This window comes from Balaenoptera musculus, chromosome 6 (assembly GCF_009873245.2).
Source record: "Balaenoptera musculus isolate JJ_BM4_2016_0621 chromosome 6, mBalMus1.pri.v3, whole genome shotgun sequence".
Lineage (NCBI taxonomy): Eukaryota > Metazoa > Chordata > Mammalia > Artiodactyla > Balaenopteridae > Balaenoptera > Balaenoptera musculus.
In genome coordinates, this window is record NC_045790.1 from 110,370,220 (window position 1) to 110,396,748 (window position 26,529).

The following is a 26,529-nucleotide window of genomic DNA, read 5'->3' on the forward strand; positions in this document are numbered from 1 at the left end:
CACAGACGTGTGCACTCACACATACACATATACACACAAACGCACGCACATGCGTGCACACCCACACGTGCTTATACACAGATGCACACAAACGCATGCATGCACACACATACATGCACTCGTACACAAATGCATGCACGTATATACATTGCAGGAGCTCACACATGCACAAGGAACCCACAGAGCTCCGTGTATGCACACACATACCATGCACACAGACATACATGTATACACACATGCACACATATGTATACCTTGACCCTTTTCTTACAAGCACAAAATGCAAATGCCTCCAGGGATAATAACAGGATTTATAATCATAACTGACATTTACTGAACATTTACTACGTACTACGCTCTTTATGTGGATTTTTTTTTTAATAAATTTATTTATTTATTTTATTTTTGGCTGCATCGGGTCTTTGTTGCTGCACACGGGCTTTCTCTAGTTGCAGCGAGCAGGGGCTACTCTTTGTTGCAGTGCGCGGGCTTCTCACTGTGGTGGCTTCTCGTATTGCGCAGCATGGGCTCTAGGTGCACAGGCTCAGTAGTTGCAGCACGCGGGCTCGGTAGTTGTGGCTTGCGGGCTCTAGAGTGCAGGCTCAGTAGCTGTGGTGCACGGGTTTAGTTGCTATGTGGATTATTTTTAGTGAGACCTTACAACCAACTACCTGTAGGGATGCCTTTTAATTGCCCCCATTTTGCAGATGAGGAAACTGAGAATCATATAATATGGGATCTTTTGTGCCTGGCTTCTTTCACTGAGCATCGTGTTTTCAAGGCTTATCCGTGTTGCAGCGTGTCCCTTCCTGGTGACGGCCACCCTGACAGCATATCCACCATTGGGGCATCTGCAGTCCTCCAGACTCTGTGCCACGCTGGCATATTTCCTGGCTCTCTTGTATTCAAGGTGGACGTACTATAACTTGTTTCCACGCTCCACGCTGTAGGGCACTCGGATTTTTTCTGCTCTGTCACGCCTTGGCTTTCTCCGCAGGTGGCCTCAGCTGACAATCACACTGCCTGGCCCTGGGAAGAGCTCTGGACTCTCCGGACCTCAGTTTCCTTATTTGCAAAATAAATAGGATTGAACAGTCCAGAGCCCCACCTTTTTGTAAAGCCCCTGAGCCTGTGGTTCAAGGCCGAGGAGAAAGGGGTTTCTGGGTGACTCCTGCCCAGAGGGTCATGTGTGCTGGTGGTCCCTCTTCCTCCCACCAGATGTGGAGTGTCAGGCTCTCCCTTTGGCCTCACCCTTTTCCTTGTCCCTCCTACCTGGCTTTTCCCTTTTTTTTTTTTTTTTTTTGGCCACACCATGCAGCATGCGAGATCTTTGTTCCCCGACCAGGGATCAAACCTGTGCCCCCTGCATTGGGAGCTCGGAGTCTTAACCACTGGACTGCCAGGGAAGTCCTATTTTCCCATTTCTAATCCTACCCCCTCCCCCTCTCCTTCCTTCTCCTGACCCTCATCCCTTCACTCCCGCACTCTCCACTTGGGTGTCTGGTACCTGCTGCCGCCCATCACCACCTGCCCAAGGTGCAGCCTGACCAGGTGACTCAGCGCTAACTGAGGCCCACCCCCACTCCTCTCTCTCCTGCAGGACGGGCGGATTGAGTTCTCTGAGTTCATCCAGGCGCTGTCGGTGACCTCGAGGGGAACCCTGGATGAGAAGCTGCGGTGTAAGTCCTGCCCCCTGGGCTCTATGGGGCGGCCACTGGGCAGTCCCAGGCGGGAGGGAGACCAGCTACCTGGGCCAGGTCATCTGTCTGGGGCTGAGAGTGGCACAGATGTCCTGCCCTTCCAGGTCAGAGGCAGTTGCTTGGAGGAGGCCAGGCAGGAGGAACGTGTCTTCCTTAGATGCGTGGACAGATGGGGCAGGAGCAAAGGGGCACCCGAGCAGGTGCAGAAATGGGACCTCGGGCAGGACAGCGTGGAGTTAAAAGACCCGGTTCCAGGGCTCGATCCACCACTTCGGAGGCTGTTTTGATGACTGATCTCATTCATTCACTTATTTACTGGTTCACCCAAGAGATGTTGACCAAACACGGCCACGTGTCAGTGCTGGGCAGAGGCCAGGACCCACGGGTGCATCAGATAGACGGGCACCTGCCCTCGCGGCTGTCAGTCTAGCTCAGGGACCTTATCCGAAAGATCCCAGAAAACTGCAGCCGAGGCAGGAAGAGGGAAGTGTGAACCGACAGGAGAGGAACTGACCCTGTTATGAGTCGGGAGCTGAGCTGGGAAGGGTGAAGGTGCCAGGGAGGAAGGAGGGAAGAGGGTTCCAGGCAGGGGAACAGCATGTGCGAGGCCCTGAGGGGGAATGAGAGAAGGATTCAGAGGGGAGAGTGTGCAGGCTCGTGCTGCTGCGAGAGGGAATCTGGAGAGAAGATAAAAACAGCTGGGCCAGAACTCACTTCCCACTGAGACACTTTCACTGCTTTGCATCGGCACCGAGAAAACGCGGCAGTTTCTTTTTCTTTCTCTTTTTAGGAATAAAAGAGGATTTTATTTATACAGAAGTTCCTCCCCTCCTCCCCAGGCATATTATTTTATTTTCTAAGTTGATCCCAGCAGGATACAGTGTAACTGTGGAAAGGAAGTGGGCTGAAAGGAGGCAGAGGCCGGGGCATGGGGAAGGAGAGGGGGGCCTTTAGGGCTCCTCCTGGGGTCCCCTCCCTCCCTCAGCTCCAGCTCCAGCCTCAGCACCAGCTCCAGCCTCAGCTCTCGCAGACCCAGTGCCCCCTCCTTTTTATACTTAGGTTTTTAAAAATAACCCTAGTTGAAACGGCGCATGTGTTCCTGTCGTGCGTGCGCATGCGCGTGTCCCGTCTGTTTTGATGTAAATATTCATTGATTGGATGAGTAATGGGGCTGTGGTGCAGGGGCGGGGACCAGCACCCCCTGACCCGGGCCGGGGGGTCACTCTGCCCTGGCTGGTTGACCGCAGGGGCCTTCAAACTCTACGACTTGGATAACGACGGCTACATCACCAGGAACGAGATGCTGGATATAGTGGACGCCATTTACCAGATGGTGGTGAGAGGCCCGGATCCTATGGGGTAGGGGGAGGCAGTAGGGGCGTCAAATTTAGTGATTGGGTCTGTCCCAGAGGAAGCACCCCGTGGGACTGCTCTCCTGACCGGGGCAAGCGTTGGCCAGGCGAGGGTCACTGCCTGGGGCCGCTCAGCACATCTGCAGTTGGGGTGGCAGATGGGGGCTGGGGTGGGTGGGAGGTTCTAGAGCAGAATTACAGATGGCGGGGGACATTGCGGGGAGTGGGAGGCAGAGGCAGTCCTCATCTGGAACCCCCCCAGGTCTGGGGAGCATATTTTTGGGAAAAGGGCCCAAAGCCCAGAGTGCCAGGAGCCAGCCCCCACCTTGTCTGTCCCTGGCAGGGGAACACCGTGGAACTCCCCGAGGAGGAGAACACCCCCGAGAAGAGGGTGGACCGAATCTTCGCCATGATGGACAAGGTGAGACCCCTCCCCGTAGGCGCCACTGACCACCTAGGGGCCTGGCTCGAGGCAGGCAACACACCTGGTGTGACGTCCACTGGTCCGGTTGGCAGCCGTCTGCTTCAGACATCCAGGGTTTTAAGTAAATTTGTCCAACACTTTCTCTTTGATCAACTAAGATTATTTATTTTTTAAAATTAATTAATTAATTAATTAATCTATTTTTGGCTGCGTTGGGTCTTTGTTGCTGCGCACGGGCTTTTCTCGTTGTGGCGAGAGCGGGGGCTGCTCTTCATTGTGGTGCACGGGCTTCTCATTGTGGTGGCTTCTCTTGTTGTGGAGCACAGGATCTAGGCACGTGGGCTTCAGCAGTTGTGGCTCATGGGCTCTAGAGCGCAGGCTCAGTCGTTGTGGCGCATGGGCTTAGTTGCTCTGTGGCATGTGGGATCTTCCCAGACCAGGGATCGAACCCATGTCCCCTGCATTGGCAGGCGGATTCTTAACCACTGCGCCACCAGGGAAGTCCCAAGATTCTTAACCTTTTAAATTTTTTGCCATGGACAATAAATTTGGGCATTCTGGAGAAGTTGTCTGTGGACTTCTCAGAGTAATGGTTTTAAGTGCATGAGATAAAATCCACAGGACTAAGAAGGAAGCTATTTTGGAATGCTGCTATCAAAAATTTTTTTAAAATTTGTGATGTGGTATATGAGCTTCTTTATGAACACATCGGATGATGAGATATAGCGGTTTAAGCGCCCCACAATTTCGAATCGATGATATGTGCAGGTGATGCCTACAGCAACCGTGGAGTGTTATAAAAATGCCTTAATCCCCGCAGTTGACAAAGTCACAGGTACTGCTGGTTCTGTGGGAGATCGTTACCTAGATTCATTATGGAAGAAAGAGCTAAATTTCAGTTATAAGTTAGCGAAAAGAAAGACCTCATTTTTTCCCATTTTAGTTCACAGGCCTGCTGAATTCTATCCTCAGACCCCAGATTAAGAAACCCTTCTTTATACCAAACTTTTTTTTAAACTGGAAATAACTTTGTTTTAAACTGGAATTTGACATCAAGATGGTAAGGAAACCCAGTATTGCTTGCCTTCAATAAAAGAATTCAAATGAACAGTGACCTTGGGCTTATTATTACATTCTGGCTAGGTACAGGTGCCTGCCCTGAAAGCTTTGAGCCTGAGGCCTTACTTCCTTAATTTAAAAAAGTGAGATCACATATCAGAGAGGTAGTAAAGACACAGAGGCTCAGACCACGCTGGGCTCCTGATAATAATCAGAAGATGTGTCCGTAGAGTGCGGCAGAGAATACTAGCTTCTCGCAGGGTGGTTCAATGTTATTTAACACCAAGGTGTTAAATCCCCCCCACCCCCAATTCAGACCTCCCTTATTTTGGGAAACAAAGTCCACGCTGTAGTCAGACTGGGTGTAAACCTGGCTTCCCCAGTTAGCCGCCAGGGGGCCCTGGATAGGTGACTGAGCCTCGGCATCCTCACTGGTGAAATGGTGATAAGAGCAGCCCCTCTTTGGCTAAACAGTACGCTGCTAAATAACCAAGAGATCACTGAAGAAATCAAAGAGGGAATCAAAAAATACCTAGAGACCAATGACAATGAAAACACGACGACCCAAAACCTATGGGATGCAGCAAAAGCACCTCTAAGAGGGAAGTTTATAGCAATATAATCCTACCTCAAGAAACAAGAAAAATCTCAGATAAACAATCTAACCTTACACCTAAAGGAACCAGAGAAAGCAGAGCAGCCCCTCTTCTTTTTTTTTTTTTTTTTTTATTATTTATTTATTTTTATTTTTGGCTGTGTTGGGTCTTCGTTTCTGTGCGAGGGCTTCCTCTAGTTGTGGCAAGTGGGGGCCACTCTTCATCGCGGTGCGCGGGCCTCTCACCATCGCGGCCTCTCTTGTTGCGGAGCACAGGCTCCAGATGCGCAGGCTCAGTAGTCGTGGCTCACGGGCCCAGTTGCTCCGTGGCATGTGGGATCTTCCCAGACCAGGGCTCGAACCCGTGTCCCCTGCATTGGCAGGCAGATTCTCAACCACTGCGCCACCAGGGAAGCCCAGCCCCTCTTCTTAGAGCGGCTGTGGGGACCCCATGAGACCAAGCGCACGCATAGCGTGCGCGGGGCCCACAGTAGACGACCCTCAAGGTCTGCCTGCGGAGCTTGTGGAAAGCTCGTCACGATCTCTCTCTCTGGGTGCAGGCTGTGGGTGGCTTCCAAGGCCTTTTTCTTTTGCTCTCACGGGTTTCCTTGCAAGATGCTCCAGGGGAAAGGATTCTGGCCCAAACCATTTCCTTCTGCAAGAGACCCACTAAAGCCCCTTTACGTGGGCTCCATCCAGCCTCCTCGTAGGTCTCCAGGGGGATGGCTTAAATGCCCTTCCAGGGGTGACCCCAGAGAAATGCATCAGGCTCTCAGCCCTGTGGGATTAACACCCTCTGTGGGGATGAACAGCAGTGAGGACGATACCTGGGGAGTTACCGGGTGCTTCCAGTCTGCCGAGCACTTCACACAGCTTGAGCCCAAGGAGTGCTCACCTCGGTGCCCTGAAGAAGCCGTTCAATTCTCTCCAGTCTCCAGATGAGGAAACAAGGGCCCAGAGAGGTGGGTCGTGTGCCCAAGGTCACCCAGCCAGGAAGTGCCCGCGTCTGTCTATGCCTGACCCCTCCCACCTAATGAGCTGCCTTGCCTTCCTCCTGACTTAACTGTGGAAGCAGCCCTGGGCTGGGCTTGGGGAGGGAGCGTCCAGGGCCCAGGGCAGAGGCCGCTGTCCTGGGAGGTTGGTTGTCCCCTCACCTTCACCCTCCTCTCTCTGCTTGCAGAATGCCGACGGGAAGCTGACGCTGCAGGAGTTCCAGGAAGGATCCAAGGCGGACCCGTCCATCGTGCAGGCGCTGTCCCTCTACGACGGGCTGGTATAGTCCAGGGCCCAGAGCTGAGGTGAGTGGAGGGGGACTTGGGGCCTGGGGTGGGGGCACGGGGGCAAACCCAGCCTCAGGACACTTGGGGTTGGCAGATAAGTGCCTGAGTTTCCCGGGGGGGGAGGAATCGGGGTCTGCCCAGTTGGAGCATAGCTAGTAGGGAAGGCCTAGGAGGCAGGGCCTTCACATCAGCCAGGGCTCCTCTATTTTTGTCATTTTTATATACCCAGATCAGCCTGAGAGTTTACTTGAATAGAAGTTTCCCTGGGTTGAAAACACTTGGAAAATCCCAGCTCTCAGCCAGGGCCAGGGGCCTGGGAGAACAGGAGTTTCTCATCTTCTCTCCGTTGGGGTGGCTGAAGACCTCAGCTCCCACTCTCTCTTTTTTTTTTTTTTAATATTATCCAGCTTTATCACCAGTTTTTTTTTTTTTTTTTTTTTTTTAATTTATTTTATTTTTGTCTGTTTTGGGTCTTCGTTTCTGTGCGAGGGCTTTCTCTAGTTGCAGCAAGCGGGGGCCACTCTTCATTGCGGTGCGCGGGCCTCTCACTGTCGCGGCCTCTCTTGTTGCGGAGCACAGGCTCCAGACGCGCAGGCTCAGTAATTGTGGGTCACGGGCCTAGTTGGTCCGCGGAATGTGGGATCTTCCCAGACCAGGGCTCGAACCCGTGTCCCCTGCACTGGCAGGCAGATTCTCAACCATTGTGCCACCAGGGAAGCCCCCCGCTCTCTTGATCAATAGCTCCAACGTGGTTTCTTTTTTTGCCCAGTCGGGATGCAGGATGATAGCCCACAGAGGCCTCTGCTGCTGGCAGAGAACTGACCCCCATGGTCCTGTCCAGCTGCAAACACTCTTTTTTTTTTAATCATCTTTATTAGAGTATAATTGCTTTACAATGTTGTGTCACTTTCTGCTGTATAACAAAGTGAATCAGCTATACATATACATATGTCCCCATATCTCTTCCCTCTTGCCTCTCCCTCCCTCCCACCCTCCCTATCCCACCCCTCTAGGTCACAAAGCACCGAGCTGATCTCCCTGTGCTATGCGGCTGCTTCCCACTAGCTATCTGTTTTACGTTTGGTAGTGTATATATGTCCATGCCACTCTCTTATTCTGTCCCAGCTTACCCTTCCCCCTCCCCGTATCCTCAAGTCTATTCTCTAGTAGGTCTGCATCTTTATTCCCGTCTTGCCCCTAGGTTCTTCTGACCATTTTTTTTACAAACACTCTTGTATGTGTCTCCTGGTGGACGGATGATGCATTCTGTTGATATAGATCTAAGAGTAGAATTGCTGGGACACAGAATGTGTGTATGTTTAGCTTTAGTAGATACTTCCAGAAGTTTTCCAACATGGTTGTACCATCTCCTACCCCCACTTGCGGTGTATGAGAGCTCCCATTGCTCCACATCCTTGCCAACACTGGGTGTTCTCTGTCTTTTAAAATTTCAGCCGTTTGGGTGGGCGTGTCATGATAGCTTGTTGTAATCTTAATTTGCATCTCACTGATGAGCACAGAAGTTGGGCACCTTGTCGTATGTGCATCCTCCGTTTTACCATCACCTTTTGTGCAGTGCTGTCTTAGTTATCTGTTGCTGCACACTGCAGTACCGCAAAACAGCAGCTGAAAAGAACAAACATCAGGAATTTGGGTACAGCTTTGTTGGGTGCCTTTGGCTCAAGGTCTCTCATGAGGATGCAGCCAAGCTGTCAGGAGGGTGGCCAACCATCCCAGTTTGCCCAGGACTGTCCTGGATTTAGTGCTGAAGATCCCATGTCCTGGGAAACCCCTCTGTATTAGGTAAACTGGGATGATCATCAGCTGTTGGCCAGGACTGCGGTCTCATCTGAAGGCTTGGCCAGGGGTGACCCACTTGTAAGTTCACTCATTTGGTTTGGCGGCCTCACCATGTGGCCCTCTGCACAGGGCTGCCTAACAACATGGCGGCTGGCTTCCCCCAGGGTAAGCTTTCTGGGAGGGAAGGAGAGGGAGAACCCAAGATGAAAGCACAGTCTTTTATAACTTGATCTTGAGAAGAAAGATCCCATCACTTCTTTTTAAAGAATGCCTTGGCTACTTTAGGCTATTTCTATACAAATTTTAGAATCAACTTATAAATGTCTACACACACACACATGCTGGGATTTTGATTGGGATTGAGTTGAGTCTACTGTTCAGTTTGGGGGAGAATTGGCATCTTTATAATGTTGAGTCTTCCAAACCATGAAGATGGTATATCTCTCTCTGTGTTTAGGTCTTTAAATTTTTTTTCTCTATAACATTTTGCTGTTTTTAGCTAAAAGGTCTTTCACATCTTTTAGTTGATTTATTCCTAAGTATTTGATGTTTTTGATGGTGTTTTAAACAGTAATTTTAAAATTGTATTTTCTGTTCGTTTCTGATTTATAGAAATTCAGTTGATTTTTGTTTATTGATCATATATCCATGGTCCTGCTAACTTCATTTATTAAATCTAGGAGTCTGCCTTAGATTCTTTTGGATTGTCTGCATTCTGTTTCTTCCTTTCCTATCCCTCTGCCTTTTGTTCCTTTTCCCTGCTTCCTCACACTGGTTGGGCCCTCCAGTCACATAGGAGTAGTGACAGTGAACATTCTTGTCTCATTCTCAGTCTTGGGGGAAAGCTTTCAATAACTCACCATTAGTTATGATGCTTGTTATAGGTCCTTTGTAGATAGATTTTAGCAGATTTAGAAAGTTTCCTTCTTTTTTAGTTTGGTAGGAGTTATTTGTTTTTTAAAAAAAATCATGAGTGGTATTGAACTTTATCAAAATTTTCTGCATTTATCCAGATGCTCATATGACTTTTCTCTCTTTTTTGTTGTCAATATGATGAATTACACTGATTGATTTTGTGTGTGTGTGTGCGCATGTGCGTGTGCGTGTGCGTGTGTGTGAATACATTTTATGGATCATCCGTGGATTCCTGTCCACTTAAATACACTACCTTTTTTTTTCCTACTCTTTTTCAAATTATTTTCCCATTTAGGTTGTTACATAATATTGAGCAGAGTTCCTTGTGCTATACAGTAGGTCCTTGTTGCTTATCCATTTTTAAAAAAAATTTTTTAATAGATCTTTATTGCAGTATAATTGCTTCACAATACTGTGTTAGTTGATGTTGCACAACAAAGTGAATCAGCCATAGGCATACACATGTCCCCATATCCCCTCCCTCTTGAGCCTCCCTCCCATCCTCCCTATCCCACCCCTCTAGGTCATCGCAAAGCACCGAGCCGATCTCCCTGTGCTATGCTGCTGCTTCCCACCAGCCAACTATTTTACATTCCGTAGTGTATATATGTCGATGGTAACCTCACTTCACCCCAGCTTCGCCCTCCAATCCCATGTCCTCAAGTCCATTCTCTATGTCTACCTCTTTATTCCTGCCCTGCAACTAGGTTCATCAGTACCATTTTTTTTTTTTTTTTTTTAACATTTCATATATATGTGTTAGCATACGGTATTTGTTTTTCTCCTTCTGACTTACTTCACTCTGTACGACAGACTCTAGGTCCATCCACCTCACTACAAATAACTCAATTTCATTTCTTTTTATGACTGAGTAATATTCCATTGTATATATGTGCCACATCTTCTTATCCATTCATCTGTCAGTGGACATTCAGGTTGGTTCCATGTCCTGGCTATTGTAAATAGTGCTGCAATGAACATTGTGGTACATGTCTCTTTTTGAATTATGGTTTTCTCAGGGTATATGCCCAGTAGTGGGATTGCTGGGTCATATGGTAGTTCTATTTTTAGTTTTTTAAGGAACCTCCATACTGTTTTCCATAGTGGTTGTATCAGTTTACATTCCCACCAACAGTGCAGGAGGGTTCCCTTTCACCACACCCTTTCCAGCATTTATTTGTTTCTAGATATTTTGAAAATGGCCATTCTGACCAGCGTGAGGTGATACCTCATTGTAGTTTTGATTTGCATTTATCTAATAATTAGTGATGTTGAGCATCTTTTCATGTGCCTCTTGGCCATCTGTATGTCTTCCTTGGTGAAATGTCTATTTAGGTCTTCTGCCCATTTTTTAACTGGATTGTTTGTTTTTTGATATTGAGCTCCATGAGCTGTTTGTATATTTTGGAGATTAATCCTTTGTCTGTTGTTTCATTTGCAAATATTTTCTCCCATTCTGAGGGTTGTCTTTTCATCTTGTTTATGGTTTCCTTTGCTGTGCAAAAGCTTTTAAGTTTAATTAAGTCCCATTTGTTTATTTTTGTTTTTATTTCCGTTACTCTAGGAGGTGGGTCAAAAAAGATCTTGCTGTGGTTCATGTCAGTGTTTTTTCCTATGTTTTCCTCTAAGAGTTTTATAGTGTCTGGTCTTACATTTAAGTCTTTAATACATTTGGAGTTTATTTTTGTGTACGATGTTAGGTAGTGTTCTAATTTCATTCTTTTACATGTAGCTGTCCAGTTTTCCCAGCACCACTTATTGAAGAGGCTGCCTTTTTCCCACTGAATGTTCTTGCCTCCTTTGTCGTAAATTAGGTGCCCATATGTGCGGGGCGTATCTCTGGGCATTCTATCTTGTACCATTGATCTATATTTCTGTTTTTGTACCAGTACCATACTGTCTTGATTACTGTAGCTTTGTGGTATAGTTTGAAGTCAGGGAGCCTGATTCCTCCAACTCCATTTTTCTTTCTCAAGATTGCTGTGGCTATTTGGGGTCTTTTGTGTTTCCATACAAATTGTAAAATTTTTTGTTCTAATTCTGTGAAGAATGCCATTGGTAGTTTGATAGGGATTGCATTTAATCTGTAGATTGCTTTGGGTAGTGAAGTCATTTTCACAATATTGATTCTTCCAATCCAAGAACATGGTGTATTTCTCCATCTGTTTATGTCATCTTTGATTTCTTTCATCAGTGTTTTGTAGTTTTCTGAGTACAAGTCTTTCGCCTCCTTAGGCAGGTTTATTCCTAGGTATTTTATTCTTTTTGTTGCAATGGTAAATGGGAGTGTTTCCTTAATCTCTCTTTCTGATTTTTCGTTGTTGGTGTATAGGAATGCCAGAGATTTCTGTGCATTAATTTTGTATCCTGCGACCTTACCAAATTCATTGATTAGTTCTAGTAGTTTTCTGGTGGCATCTTTAGGATTTTCTATGTATAGTATCATGTCATTGGCAAACAGTGACAGTTTTACTTCTTCTTTTCCAACTTGTATTCCTTTTATTTCTTTTTCTTCTCTGATTGCTGTGGCTAGGACTTCCAAAACTATGTTGAATAAGAGTGGCAAGAGTGGACATCCTTGTCTTGTTCCTGATCTTAGTGGGTATACTTTCAGTTTTTCACCATTGAGTATGATGCTTGCTGTGGGTTTGTCATATATGGCCTTTATTGTGTTGAGGTAGGTTCCCTCTATTCCCATTTTCTGGAGAATTTTTATAAATCGGTGTTGAATTTTGTTAAAAGCTTTTTCTGCATCTGTTGAGATGATCATATGGTTTTTATTCCTTAATTTGTTAATGCGGTGTATCACGTTGATTGATTTACATATATTGAAGAATCCTTGCATCCTGGGATAAATCCCACTTGATCATGGTGTATGATCCTTTTAATGTGTTGTTGGATTCTGTTTGCTAGTATTTTGTTCAGGAATTTTGCATCTAGGTTCATCAGTGATATTGGTCTATAATTTTCTTTTTTTGTGATATCTTTTTCTGGTTTTAGTATCAGGGTGATGGTGGCTTCATAGAATGAATTTGGGAGTGTTTCTCCCTCTGCAATTTTTTGGAAGAGTTTTAGAAGGATCAGTGTTAGCTCTTCTCTAAATGTTTGATAGAATTCACCTGTGAAGCCGTCTGGTCTTGGACTTTTGTTTGTTGGAAGATTTTTAATTACGGTTTCAATTTCATTACTTGTGATAGGTCTGTTTATATTTTCTAATTCTTCCTGGTTCAGTGTTGGAAAGTTGTACCTTTCCAAGAATTTGTCCATTTCTTCGTGGTTGTCCATTTTATTGGCATATAGTTGTTTGTAGTAGTCTCTTATAATCCTTTGTATTTCTGCAGTGTCAGTTGTGATTTCTCCTTTTTCATTTCTAATTTTATTGATTTGCATCTTCTCCCTTTTTTTCTTGATGAGTCTGGCTAAGGGTTTATCAATTTTTTTTTTTTTTTTGGCTGCATTGAGTCTTCATAGATGTGTGTGGGCTTTCTCTAGTTGCGGCGAGCGGGGGCTGCTCTTTGTTGCGGTATGCGGGCTTCTCATTGCGGTGGCTTCTCTTGTTGTGGAGCACGGGCTCTAGGCACACAGGCTTCAGTAGTTATGCCTTGCTGGCTTCCGTAGTTGTGGCTCATGGGCTCTAGAGTGCAGGCTCAGTAGTTGTGGCACACGGGCTTAGTTGTTCCGCGGCATGTGGGATCTTCCCAGACCAGGGCTCGAACCCCTGTCCCCTACAGTGGCAGGCAGATTCTTAACCAGTGTGCCACCAGGGAAGCCCCTCCAGCTTTCTTTTGATTTCCATTTGCATGGAATATCTTTTTCCATCCCTTCACTTTCAGTCTGTATGTGTCCCTAGGTCTGAAGTGGGTCTCTTGTAGACAGCATATATATGGGTCTTGTTTTTGTATCCATTCAGCCAGTCTGTGTCTTTTGGTTATGGCATTTAATCCATTTACATTCAAGGTTATTATTGATATGTATGTTCCTATTACCATTTTCTTAATTGTTTTGGGTTTGTTTTTGTGGGTCTTTTTCTTCTCTGTGTTTCCTGCTTAGAGAAGTTTCTTTAGCATTTGTTGTAAACCTGGTTTGGTGGTGCTGAATTCTCTTAGCTTTTGCTTGTCTGAAAAGCTTTTGACTTCTCCACCGAATCTGAATGAGATCCTTGCTGGGTAGAGTAATCTTGGTTGCAGGTTTTTATCTTTCATCACTTTAAGTATATCCTGCCACTCCCTTCTGGCCTGCAGAGTTTCTGCTGAAAAATCAGCTGGTAACCTTATGGGGGTTCCTTTGTATGTTATTTTTTGTTTTTCCCTTGCTGCTTTTAATAATTTTTCTTTGAATTTAATTTTTGTTAGTTTGATTAATATGTGTCTTGGTGTGTTTTTCCTAGGTTTTATCCTGTATGGGACTCTCTGTGCTTCCTGGACTTGGGTGACTGTTTCCTTTCCCATCTTAGGGAATTTTTCAACTATAATCTCTTCAAATATTTTCTCAGACCCTTTCTTTTTCTCTTCTTCTTCTGGGACCCCTATAATTCGAATGTTGGTGCATTTAGTGTTGTCCCAGAGGTCTCTGAGATTGTCTTCCATTCTTTTCATTCTTTTTTCTTTATTCTGCTCCTCAGCAGTTATTTCCACCATTTTGTCTTCCAGCTCACTTATTCGTTCCTCTGCCTCAGTTATTCTGTAATTGATTCCTTCTAGTGTATTTTTCATTTCAGTTATTGTGTTGTTCATCTCTGTTTGTTTGTTCTTTAGTTCTTCTAGTTCTTTGTTAAACATTTCTTGTATTTTCTCAATCCGTGCCTCCATTCTATTTCCGAGATTCTGGATCATCTTTACTATCATTACTCTGAATTCTTTTTCAGGTAGATTGCCTATTTCCTCTTCATTTATTTGGTCTTGTAGATTTTTACCTTGCTCCTCCATCTGTGACGTATTTTTTTGCATCTCATTTTTTTTGTTTTTTTTTTTGAGTGGAATTGTGTTCCTGTCTTACTGGTTGTTTGGCCTGAGGCTTTTAACACTGGGGTTTGTAGGCTATTGGGTAGAGCTGGGTCTTGGTGCTGAGATGAGGAACTCCGTGAGACCTCACTCCGATGAATAGTCCCTGGGGTCTGAGGTTCTCTGTTAGTCTAGTGGTTCGGACTTGGAGCTCCCACCGCAGGAGCTTCAGCCGACCCGGGCTTGTGAACCAAGGTCCTGCAAGCTGCCTGGGGTGGCAAAAATAACCCCACAACAATAACAAAGTAAAAAATAAAATTAGACTAGGAAACTGACAGATATGTTAGGAAGAATATGAAAATAAAAATATAGATGAATCAACAACTGGAAGGTACATCAGTACCACAATAGTAAAAAAGAGGAGGAGGGAAAAGAAAAAAAAAAAAGAAAAAAGGGGGAGGAAGGCCTTAGCTGTGGAGGGCGGGACCTAAGCAAGGGCGAGGTTTGGGTGGTGGGCGGGGCCAATGCTCAGGATCTGGAAAAGGCCCTGGGGGCTGTAGGGGGGTGGAACTTAGGCTCAAGGAGCAGAAGGGGCCCAGGCGTGCCCCCCACCCCTGGTCTCAGAGGGCAGGGGACCTCACCTGGGAGCCCAGCAGGCTTCCTGGGCTCGAGTGGGTGGGGCAATCACCCTCTGCTCCTCTCCCTCTCCTCCCAGAAGGCCCCTCCTACGTGCCTCTCCTATTCTCCCCCTGGCCTCCTTCCTATGCCCCCAAGGACCCACGTGGCCTGGAGGGGGCCTTGGAGGGCAGGGGACTGGCCTGGGAGCTCAGCAGGCTCCCCGGCCTGAGTGGGCGGGGCAATCGCCCTCTGCTCCTCTCCCACTCCTCCTGGATGGCTCCTCCCGCCTGCCTCTCTTGATCGCCCCAGCCTCCCTCCTATGCCTATTTCATTCTTTTTAAAGGCTGAGTAATATTCCATTGTATATATGTACCACATCTTCTTTACCCATTCTCTGTCGATGGACATTTAGGTTGTTTCCATGTCTTGGCTATCATAAACAAAACTGCAATGAACACTGGGGTGCATGATCCTTTCGAACCATGTTTTTCTCTGGATATATGCTCAGGAATGGGATTGCAGGATCATATGGTAGCTCTATTTTTAGTTTTTAAAGGAACCTTCATACTGTTCTCCACAGTGGCTGCACCAATTTACATTCCCACCAACAGTGTAGGAGGGTTCTCTTCTCTTCACACCCTCTCCAGCATTTACTGTTTGTGGATTTTTTTTTTCTTTTTTTTTTTTAGGCTGCGTTGGGTCTTCATTGCAGTGCGTGGGCTTCTCATTGCAGTGGCTTTTTTCGCTGTGGAGCACAGGCTCTAGGCGCGCGGCTTCAGTAGTTGTGGCACGTGGGCTCAATAGTTGTGGCTCACGGGCTCTAGAGCGCAGGCTCAGTAGTTGTGGCGCACAGGCTTAGTTGCTCCGCGGCATGTGGAATTTTCCCGGATCAGGGATCGAACCCGTGTCCCCTGCACTGGCAGGCAGATTCTCAACCACTGCGCCACCAGGGAAGCCCCTGTTTGTGGATTTTTTGATGATAGCCATTCTGACTTACACCGATTGATTTTTGAATGCTGAGCCACCCATGATGTGCTTTTATGTATCATCAGATTTGATTTGCTGATATTTTGTTTAGGAAGCCCTTTTGAAGCTTCTAATATTTTTGCACAAGACATCCGTTTTCATTGAAGAGACGTTAGAAAATATGTTTAAAAAGAAAACCTCCATAAAAAAGTTTATTGAAAAAAACCCTTCATATATAACCCAGAAATAACCACTGTGAACATTTTGTGTCCAGAATGATTCAGAAAGAATTGAACACTTAACAAAAACTTAATACTCAGTAGCTAGGTCACATAGGAACATATAATCAAACCAATTTATAAAGGAACTGTGACAGTTATTTCTATAATCTTAAAAATGTTCAGTATGCAGCTCTGGGTCCCACAGTGCATACTGATCTGTTGTCTGATTTTTCAGAGTCCCCCTTTTGTGAATTACCACCAGTGGCCTCATTGGCAACTATCATATAACAGCTGCTTTATTTCCTCCAGGCCATGGAAAAATGGTGCAAACATAAGTTCTTGCTGTATCCCCCCAAGGAAAAGTTGTACGGTGTAATTAATTTCTTTAAAGTGTGTGATTCTTTTTGAATTACCCTATTTGTTTTTGTCTTACAGTTTTCTATGAATATATGTGTATATATATTTCCTCAACAACGAGTTCATAACCATATGCTGTTGGCTGTGTGTTTTGTTTTTTTTTTTAAAGGAACAACTTGTAGGAAGCATTTATTTTTTCTTTTGGAGACTTGGAGAAAAGAGATTTTTAATGTGTTTTACCCAACTTGGCTTCACATCCTGTTGTGTGAAGGATGGCTACACTGGCGTTCCTTTTTTTTTTTAACATCTTTATTGGAGTATAATTGCTTTACAATGGTGTGTTAGTTTCTGCTTTATAACAAAGTGAATCAGTTATACATATACATATGTTCCCACATCTCTTCCCTCTTGCATCTCCCTCCCTCCCACCCTCCCCATCCCACCCCTCCAGGTGGTCACAAAGCACCGAGCTGATCTCCCTGTGCTATGCGGTTGCTTCCCACTAGCTATCTATTTTACGTTTGGTAGTGTATATATGTCCATGCCACTCTCTAACTTTGTCCCAGCTTACCCTTCCCCCTCCCCATATCCTCAAGTCCATTCTTTAGTAGGTCTGTGTCTTTATTTCCGTCTTGCCACTAGGTTCTTCATGACCTTTTTTTTTTTTTCCCCTTAGATTCCATATATATGTGTTAGCATACTGTATTTGTTTTTCTCTTTCTGACTTACTTCACTCTGTATGACAGACTCTAACTCCATCCACCTCATTACAAATAACTCAATTTCGTTTCTTTTTATGGCTGAGTCATATTCCATTGTATATATGTGCCACATCTTCTTTATCCATTCATCCGATGATGGACACTTAGGTTGCTTCCATGTCCTGGCTATTGTAAATAGAGCTGCAATGAACATTTTGGTACATGACTCTTTTTGAATTATGGTTTTCTCTACACTGGCTTTCCTTAACACAATTTATGTAGACATATATCTTACCCTCACCAGCAACATGTCGGCCAACACGATGTAACTTTATTTCCATGACAAGTTTTTCAGGGTGACAAGATCCACTTTTCTATAGCTCTTCCCAAAAATTGCCATACCATTTTTCTCAGGCCTTCCTAGATCCTGCCTGATAGTAATTATATCCAATTTGTGTTCCATTATTTTTGTGATTTATTTGCCTTCTCAGATTCCTGATGGATCATAATTCTTAGATAAATTACCGTTATATAATTCACTGAATTATTCAGGAACTGAGATCATGCATATTTTTTGCGTCACTAAATGTTGCTCGAGATCATCATTTTTAATAGCTGCATAGTATTCCGTTTATGGCTGGACCACACTTTAACCAGTCTTATGGTGTGGGGCACTTAGGTTGTTGGAAATTTGAGAGTGGATTAAAACAATTTTTATTATGGGAACATTCTCATGCAATAGTAGAGAGAATATGTAACTCCGTGTACCCATCTCCCAGCTTCAGAATCACCGATTCACAGCAATCTTGTACCATCTATACTCTCCCCCCCACACCCCCGACACTGGGTTGTTTTGAAGCAAATTCAAGACATCGTATCATTTCATACATAAATATTTCAAAATGTATTTCTAAAAGATAACGATTCTTTAAAACAAATCCATAATACCCAAAAAATCAATAATCCCTTAATATGCTCTCATCAGCACTTATATTCCACTTTCCTGTTGTCTCACAATTTTTTTCACTTTGTTTATTGGAATCTGAATAAACTCCATAGATAGCAACTGGTTGATAGGTCTACATTTATTTTAGTCTCTTAAGTTTTCCCCCTTCCCTTTTCCTTCTTGCTATTTGCTGAGCAGAGCATTCTGTACAGTGCCCCATGGTGCTGTTAACAGGCTCTCCTCTTTGTTGTTCTTCCTGGAAATGGCAGTTAGATCTGCAGGCTGGCTTGGCATTGGGTTTGGTCCACTTTGGGCGAGAACACCTCATGAGTGGGGTTGTGTGTATCTGGCAGGTGACATGACCTCGGTGACATCAGCAGCTGTTGCTGCTCCACCTCTGTCCATTCATTCATTACATGGTGCAAAATGGTGACGTCCTAAAGTTGTCTTTCCTTCTTCGTCATTGGCTAGATTACTTTGACAAAGGGACACTTCCCCTCATCCACTCGTTGGTTACCCCGAGGCTTGGTTTTCATAGGGAAGGCATGATGGATACTTGATTCTTTATCAGTTTTCAAAACAAGTTGGATTTCTAAAATCCTTAGAGGTGACCAATGAAGTTTTTAAAAAATATATGTGTAACTATGAATTTAGGGATTTAAATGCATTTGGTGAGTTTCATCATGTTTGCAGTTCTTTTTTTTACATTTTTTTTGGCCACACCGCACAGCTTATGGGATTTTAGTTCCCCAACCATGGATCGAACCCCAGGCCTTGGCAGTGAGAGCTTGGAGTCCTAACCACTGGACCGCCAGGGAATTCCCTTAACTAGCAGATACAATAATGCAAGTCACAGGGGTTCACAGATCACCACGGAAGGCAAAGCATGTGATTGGAGACCCAGCTGAACCTCCAGGGGCTGGCAGGGGACCTGGAAGGCTGAGAGGACCCAGGCCTCTCCCTTGGGTGCTCTGGCCTTTCTCTGGGGTGGTTGCTCCATGCTCTCTCTCCCTTGGCACCTGCACCACAATGGCCCCCCCAATTCTGGTCCTACAGGGCCTTCCTGCTCCCCAAGGGCCACCTCCACATAGCTTCAGATTGGCCCAGATAATGTTTTTAAGTCATCTCCCCAAATCAGGAAAATGACCCCTTTGGATCAGACACCTACACCTGTCCAGTGGGGAGTGGGGACGTGCAATTTAAACACAGGGCTGGAGCAGGTTATGGGAAGGATCTTTGGATGGCACAGACAGTAACAGACGTAACTGTCCCCCAGGCTGCTGCTTTTTTAAAAAAATGTATTGAGGTGAAATTCACATAACATAAAATTAACTATCTTAAAGTGAACAATTCAGTGGCATTTAGTACATTCTAGAACTTTTGCCTCACTCCAAGATAAAACTCCATATCCCTTAAGCAGTTTCTCCCCCACCCCCACCCCTCACTGAGCCTCTGGCAACCATACTTTGCTTTCTGTCTCTATTCTGGATGTTTCATATAAATGGAATCATTTACTATGTGACCTTTTATGTCTGGTTCTTTCACTTAGCATCACGTACGTGGTCAAGTTTCATCTGTGTTGGGGCATGTACCAGTACTTCATTCGTTTGCATGGCTGAATAGTATTCCACTGTGTGGTTAGATCACATTTCTTTATCCATTCATCCATTGATGGACATCTGGGTCATTTCCACCTTTTGGCAATTGTGAATTATGGTGCTATGAACATTGGTGTCCATGGATTTGAGTACCTATTTTCCAGTTTTTAGAGTACATCCCTGGGGTGCAATTGCTGGGTCATATAGTAACTATGTTTAATTTTTTGAGGAACTGTCAAACTTTTCCACAGTAGCTGTGTCATTTTATATTCCTACCAGCCATGGTCGAGGGTTCCAATTTCTTCACACCTTCACCAACACTTGTTAGTTTCAGGTTTTATCCTAGTGGGTGCGAAGTGGTGTCTCATTGTGGTTTTGATTTGTGTTTCCCTGATGACTAATTCTGTTGAGCATCTTTTCATGTGATTATTGGCCATTGCACACATTGTTCTTAATGGTTGCAAACTTTTTTATCCTGGGGTTCTGTCCTTATTTATCCAACCTGTCCCCTGATAGTGGACACTGAGTTTGCTTCCTTCCTTTTAATTTTGCTATTACAGATGATACTGTCATAAACATTTCTTTCTTTCTTTTTAACTTATTTTTTATTGAAGTATAGTTGATTTACAACGTCGTGTTAATTTCTGCTGTACAGCAAAGTGATTCAGATACATATTTCTTTTTATATACATTCTTTTTCATATTCTTTTCCATTATGGTTTATCCCAGGATATTGAATATAGTTCCCTGGGTTATACAGTAGAACCTTGTTGTTTATCCATTCTATATGTAATAATTTGCATCTACTAACCCCAAACTCCCAGTCCATCCCTCCCCCACCCCCCATAAACATATATTTCTTAAGGATAAATACTAAGCACCAAATGTGTGGATCGGAGGGCATGCACATTTTTAGGACTTGTGACATATAATGCCACCTGGTCCTCTAGTTGACTGTCGCCCGCTCTGTGTCCCTGGCAGCCAGCTCTGAACCTGCCCCTCCTCCCTGTGTCTTCCAGATGCCTGGGAACCACTCACCTCCTCCCGTGCCATGAGGCCCCCTCCACCCCGACACCACCACCCTCCTGTGTCCACCCAGCCTTTCTCCGCATCCACGCCCCGCCGGGCTGCCCTGGAACCGTGAGGCCCGGCTCTCCTCCACCCGCCCCGCACCCACCCGCCGCCTGAAGCCACTGGCTCCAATTGCCACCAACTTCTGCTTGTCCAGAAAACGACAGTACGGATGGGAAAAGGCTCCAGCCCTCTGCAAAACCAAGGCCTCGGCTGCTTCGCAGGCGGCCTCTCGGTCCCTCCTGCTCTCCTGCGTGTGTGCTTTTGTTCTTTATTTCAAACAGACATTGAAAAAGAAAAAAAAACAAACAAAACTACCTTCTGTCCTAGAAGATTCAGACTGACAGATGGGGAGAAGGCCTCGGGGACGTCAAAGAACTCTGCCTCCTGCCTTGACCTTGTCAGCGGGAGAGGCCACGGAAGTCATGGCCTCGGCCGCGGGGGGTCAGGGCGTGGGGGGGCTGCCTGCCCATCGTGACTTGGCGCCCCATCCTCGAGCAGCAAGACCACCTGCGCGGCTAGGATGATTAATTACAATGTTGATGATTTTTTTGTGATAACAGTATTGTGCTTTTTGTGGGGAAAGTGAGGTTTTTTTTTTTATATATACATATATAATTGATACCTTTTATTTATTGGTTGGTAACTGTTGCTGCTGCCTCGTGTGTCTGACGCTCCCAGGGATGCGGGGCCCACCGTTTACACGTGCACGCCCTCGCCCACCTTCCCAGGCGCTTGGGATGATGGTGGCCTGCAGCGGCCAAGAAGCCAAAAATCTTCTTTTTTTTTTTTTTCAGATACTGTGCTCGATGTTTGGAGAGGGGAAAGGTGGGCTTCTTAAATGGCTAATGCACTGTTCCCTCCAGCTCGAATGCCTCCCTCCTGGATCTCTTTTCTCTGTTCCCAGTTCACACATCTCTCGGTCCTGTATCCTCCTCTGGGTCCATAACCTCTTTTCTGAGGACAAACAGGGGACATCTTCCGGTTTCTCCGTTCTTGCTTTGGTGTTCACAGCGCCATGGAGAGTGGCGAGGCTTGTGCTGAGACTGGGAGCCAGGAAGGGGCGGGGGTGGACCGAGAACCTAAGGAGAGAAGGAGGAAGGAGTGAGCAGATGTAAAGTCTGCGTCTCCCTCCTTGGTGGGTTTTGAGAGTAGCCGCTCACCCTGCTTTCCTGCCTTCCTGCCTGCCTCGTCCAGCGGACCACAGTATCTTTCTCTCTTTTAGCTGAAAGGCCGGAAGGGAGAGGCGGAGAGAGAAGGGCCACAGGCAATCCCATTCAGGTAGCTTCTTGGGCTGTGGCCCACATGTGCTCACAGGAAGCTTCTAGCTCTGCCTGCCACTGAGACAGGGCAGGCCCACAACTGTCACCAGGAAAGTCAGATGACCTTGGACCAGAAGGCAGGATCCTGAGGCTGGCTCTTGCTCCGTGATTGTGGGCCCCAGCTCCCCCTGCTGCAGAGCCGGGAGGCCTGGGCTGGGGGATCCGAAGGCTTCCCTTCGTGCTGATGCTGTCTAATTCTAAGCTTGGGTTTCCTGTAGTTGGTGATTCTGCGGTCTGTGGCTAAGTTTACAGACCCCAGCAGACACGGGGACTGTCTGAGTCACTATTTGTCTCAGCACAGTCTTCAGGGACACAGCAGCCACTGGTCGTGGTGTGTGGGTTCGGATGACATACCCTGTCCCTCCCCGCAGAGCTTCCTGGTCCCTCCTGGACTCTTGAGCTATCTTTCAGGCCCAGAACTAGTCCTCACCCAGGGAAGGCTTCTGGGTGAAAAGCAGCCTCCCAGACTGTTTAGGGCCAGGCCGGAGTCGAGAATCCCTGCTGCTTCTTTGCGAAGTCAGCAGTCTATCACCTCCTGACTTATCCCGGCCACTGGAGGGGAGGAGCTGACCCTCGGCCCCCACTTTAAATTGCCCTTGGCGTCCACTTCACACTTTCCCAGGAGGCCAGAGCTTCTCCTGCTAACCCTAACTCTCACAGCAGACCCTCCGCCAGAGAGCGGCTCTGCCAGCGTGGGACTTGCGTGTCCGCTCCTGCAGGCTGGACCGCTTGGCCAGCCCCTGTCTCTCCCTCCTTGCATTTGCCAGCCCTCTGGCTGCCCTCTCCCTCCACTGGAAGCCCCCCAGATCCTGCGGGGATAGGAGCAGTAGTTCCATTTTCACGGGTGACTTTGAAGCTTGGGCTCTTTGAGGCCCCTGTGGTCACCTTCCTGCTCAGGCCACTGGCCTAGGAGGCCCAGTACTCACCACCAAATCCTGCAGTTCCTCAGCCTGGCTCTGACCTAGGACCCTAGGGCAGCAGGTGAACTTGGTGGCTTGGGGCTGGAGATGGGGAGAGCGGGGCCTTTCCGCAGGTCAAATGATTTCTCTGGCCTCCACCTGAGCCTCGATTTACCTCTCTGGTCCAGTGGGCAGGAGCTTTTGTGCAGCCTGTCCTGGAGCATCACGGGAAAGGGCTTGTGGCTAAGAATTATCCAAGGTTAAGCATGTGGGTCCCGCCAGCTGAGACACTGATTCCTAGGAGTCTAGGGAGATCTGTGTGCAAGGCTTTCCTCCCACCTCCTCACCGTTAGGCCTTTTGGTTTGGAGCTACGCGTGTGGCTTTTGACCTTAGCAGGCGGACCCATGCCCCAGGCACACCTTGGGTCCTTGCCCAGAGACAGTCCAGAGCTGCTGGAAGGGCCACGCTTCTTCCTGGCAGGGTGCTGGACGCTGGCCATTTTTGCCCGAGGTTGCGGGCAGGGACAGTTCCGTCCCCTCCTCTCACCAGGCCTCTAGCTGCAGCACCTGCAGAGCCCTGAGCAGCCCATGGGCCTCTCTCCCCAGCACCGTTTCCCACCCGAGGCCCAGCCCCATCAACTGCTGCTCTCTGGGGCTTCCAGACCAGCCAGAAGCCAGGCTCTTAGCCTTCGCTCCCCAGCCCAGGAGCAGGGCCCGCCTCGGGCAGTCCGTCTGCAGCGGCCCTGGCCTCTTCCTCATAGAATCCGCTCCCCACTCTGCGTTGATGGTACTTAGGAGAAGTCATGAGTTTCCAGTATTTAACCAGGCAACGTTTAGAATAACGTCAAGGCAGATGTGTGTCCTCCTCTGCCCCTGAAATGCTTTTCATTTTGACAGCCAACTTCCTAGATGACAGATGCATCTGGGCTTTCGGGGACCCTGTTTCTTCTTTAGGGGGTTGGGGCGTGGGGTTCCTGGGCCCCCTGGGAAGAGGCAGCCTCTCCCTGGGGAAAGACCCACTGCTCACGTAGTGGAAAGCTACCGGGTTCCCCGTGGTTTCAGCTTCTAAGGGATTGAGGGGAACGCGGGAGCGCCCCCTGGTGGCGATGATCAGTAAAGGCATTTGGGGGACCTGACCAGACAAATAGGCGATTTGAGAGGGAGGCCGCAGATGGGGAGGCGAGGGGGGGGGGCTATGATCTCATCCAGGCCCTGGGGGCTTCTAGCCCCACCTTATTGGCAGCATGTCTCCCAGACGCCCTTCTTCTAGGTCTACCCCAGAGATAGCAAGTGAATCAGCATAAGGGCACTGTAATGGGAAGCCTTGCCCCCCGACCTTTTTTAATATCTGCGGAATAAACCCAATGGTTGATTTTTGAATGAATAAAAGGCTTTTGTTGAATACACAGCTGGTCCCATCTTCTGTCTTGGCATCTAGGCCTCTCAGGCTTTGTCTGCTCCCCATGATTGGGACAAACGCAGAATCCCCTCCACCTCCACGCCCACTGCCCCCTGCCCAGGCTGTACATTTCTGTTTTCCACGTGTCGTTGCCTTGACCCATGGCCCCAGGGAGGGCCACAGGCTCCCAGTCTGACTCAGTGACCAGCATTCTCCGGGACTCTGGGCAAGTCACTTCTCACTGGGACTCAGTTTCTCCATCTGTCAGATGGGAGTGAGTCTCAGCTCAGCCCATGTCACAGGGCCACTGTGGGGAGCAGCCATGAGCGGAATCATCAGCGCCTCGGCCGAGGTGAAAGGCCAGTGGGAGTCTGAATTGTCATGGTGCCCTCCCCCCCATCCAGAGCCTGCAACTTTGGAAAGGAATTTGGGCAACTCTTACCAAAAAAAAAAAAAAAAAAAAAAAAGCAATGTTTCCTGGGTGGTGATTTTCTTTGTTTGTCTTCCCAATCCCTCTGAGCCTCTTTTGGGGTGTTGTCCTGTCTGAATCTGCTGGTGTGTGTCTCTGGGGGAGGGGCAGGCCCTGGGGTGGACAGGGGCCACGTAGCATGCCCAGGCCTCCTCTCGTGCTCTCGTTGTATGTCGTCCTTGTCACGCCGATTAAACACGCTTCCTGACTTGTCTTTGCCTTCCTTGTGTGGACCTGTTGCTTTGTCTGTTTCTTTTTTGTTTCATTTTAGGTTTCTTCTTCCTCCTGTGACACCCTTTCTCTTGCTCTGGGTGTTGTCTGCCCAGTTTCCCCAAGAGAAAGAATGTGCAGAGTGAGAGCCGTGGGTGTAATGATTAAACCAGAACATTTCCAGGAGTGTTTCTGGGAAGCCAAGAGTTCAGCAGAGTGAATCCCCACGCCACCCCACGTATCACTCCCAGCATTTCCATTCCTGCCTGTTTCATCTCTTGGGGTTCTCTAAAGGTTTAATAATGTTTGAAAACATGGGCCTAGACTAGTGGTTCTCAGAACTGAGCATTGTAGAATCACCTGGGGACTTGTTAAAACCCAGACTGCCACCTCCAGAGTTTCTGATTAGCTAGGTTTGGGCCGGGGCCTAGGAATGTGCATTTCTAACAAGTTACCAGGCCATGATGATGCTGCTGGTCTGGGACCACACTTTGGAAGGCCTGGGGAGCTGCTGACACTGAGGGACATCCAGCTGGGTTCTAATTTGTTGTTTTTTTTTTTTTTGCCACAGCACGTGACTTGCAGGATCTTAGTTCCAGGGATCGAACCTGGGCCCTGGCAGTGAAAGAGCAGAGTCCTAACCACTGGACCGCCAGGGAATTCCCCAGCTGGGTTCTAAAGAGGAGTCCACCCGTCACTTGCTGGGGATTCAGGCTAATCATTCACCTGCACGTAACTGTTGCACCTGCCACGTGTCAGGCACTGAGGGCCCAGAGACTTGTCATTTACCAAGTGGAGGGGTGTTTCGGGAGGGGAGGTGGGTAGGTGAGTAGCTCCGATGGGGGCTCTCAGAAAGGCACCGCATGGTTTGGCTGTTGGAGTGGCTGCACTCTGCCATGGTTCCCCTCGGCCTGGAACCTGGGATCTTGGAGGGATGTCCTCTTTCCCCTCTAGTTAAGTGACCAAATGTTTGCTCAACACGCATGGCGTGGGCCCCCCATGTGCCAGGTGTTTGGGAGAGGGGGGATCGGAGGAGGTGACAGTCTTTGCCTTCTGGAGCTCGCTGAGGAAACGTTAATTAGGAGAACAATAAAAGGCAATGTCACGTCAAGAGCGTTAACTGCTGGCTAGAAATATGTTACCGCTCTGGGCCAAGGGCCCTTGAAAGACACGTGAATGTGTAGGTTGATGAGATCAAGCAGCCAACATTAGAATGAGCCACCACCTGCAAAAACAGGTTGTGTTTCAGAGTTGGTTTTGTGAAAGGGAGTGTCAGACTGACACCACCTGGGAGACAAAGCTGGAGGGCCCACTTCGGGGCTGAAGCAGCCACAGAGAAGGGGGTGCAAAGACGACGCCTTCCATGGCCACGCCGGGCACCCAGCCTCATGCCTCGCTCTGGCAGGGTCTGGAGCGAAGATGCTAGAACTCTGCCAGACACAAGGGAGCGAATCAAAGGCAATGTGGGAAGGCAGTGTGGGACAGTGGTTACAGCTATAGGTTCTGAAATTAGACCTGGTTCTCAGCAGCCTCCACCACTTGACATTGAGCATGAGTTGTAACTGACAGGGTTTTCTGGTAAAAACGTGGACTCCAGTTAGAGGCAGGTGATGACTCCACAGCCCTCCCCAACAACCTTACCACCAGATGGAAAGTTACAAGAAAAGCAGGTCTTAGGTCGAATTCT

General features: G+C 47.4%; 1 protein-coding gene across 1 annotated transcript in view; it reads left to right on the forward strand.

Moving 5' to 3' along the window:
- The window catches only part of NCS1 (neuronal calcium sensor 1), a 62,791-nt gene extending 37,977 nt beyond the window's left edge, over positions 1-24,814 (forward strand). Inside the window, exons 4-8 of the mRNA XM_036856296.1 lie at positions 1,601-1,679; positions 2,948-3,036; positions 3,396-3,473; positions 6,311-6,428; positions 20,492-24,814. Of these exons, the coding sequence (XP_036712191.1) occupies positions 1,601-1,679; positions 2,948-3,036; positions 3,396-3,473; positions 6,311-6,409 (345 nt within the window). The 3' untranslated portion in view covers positions 6,410-6,428; positions 20,492-24,814. The remainder of the gene's footprint in view (positions 1-1,600; positions 1,680-2,947; positions 3,037-3,395; positions 3,474-6,310; positions 6,429-20,491) is intronic.
- Positions 24,815-26,529: the final 1,715 nt, after the last annotated feature.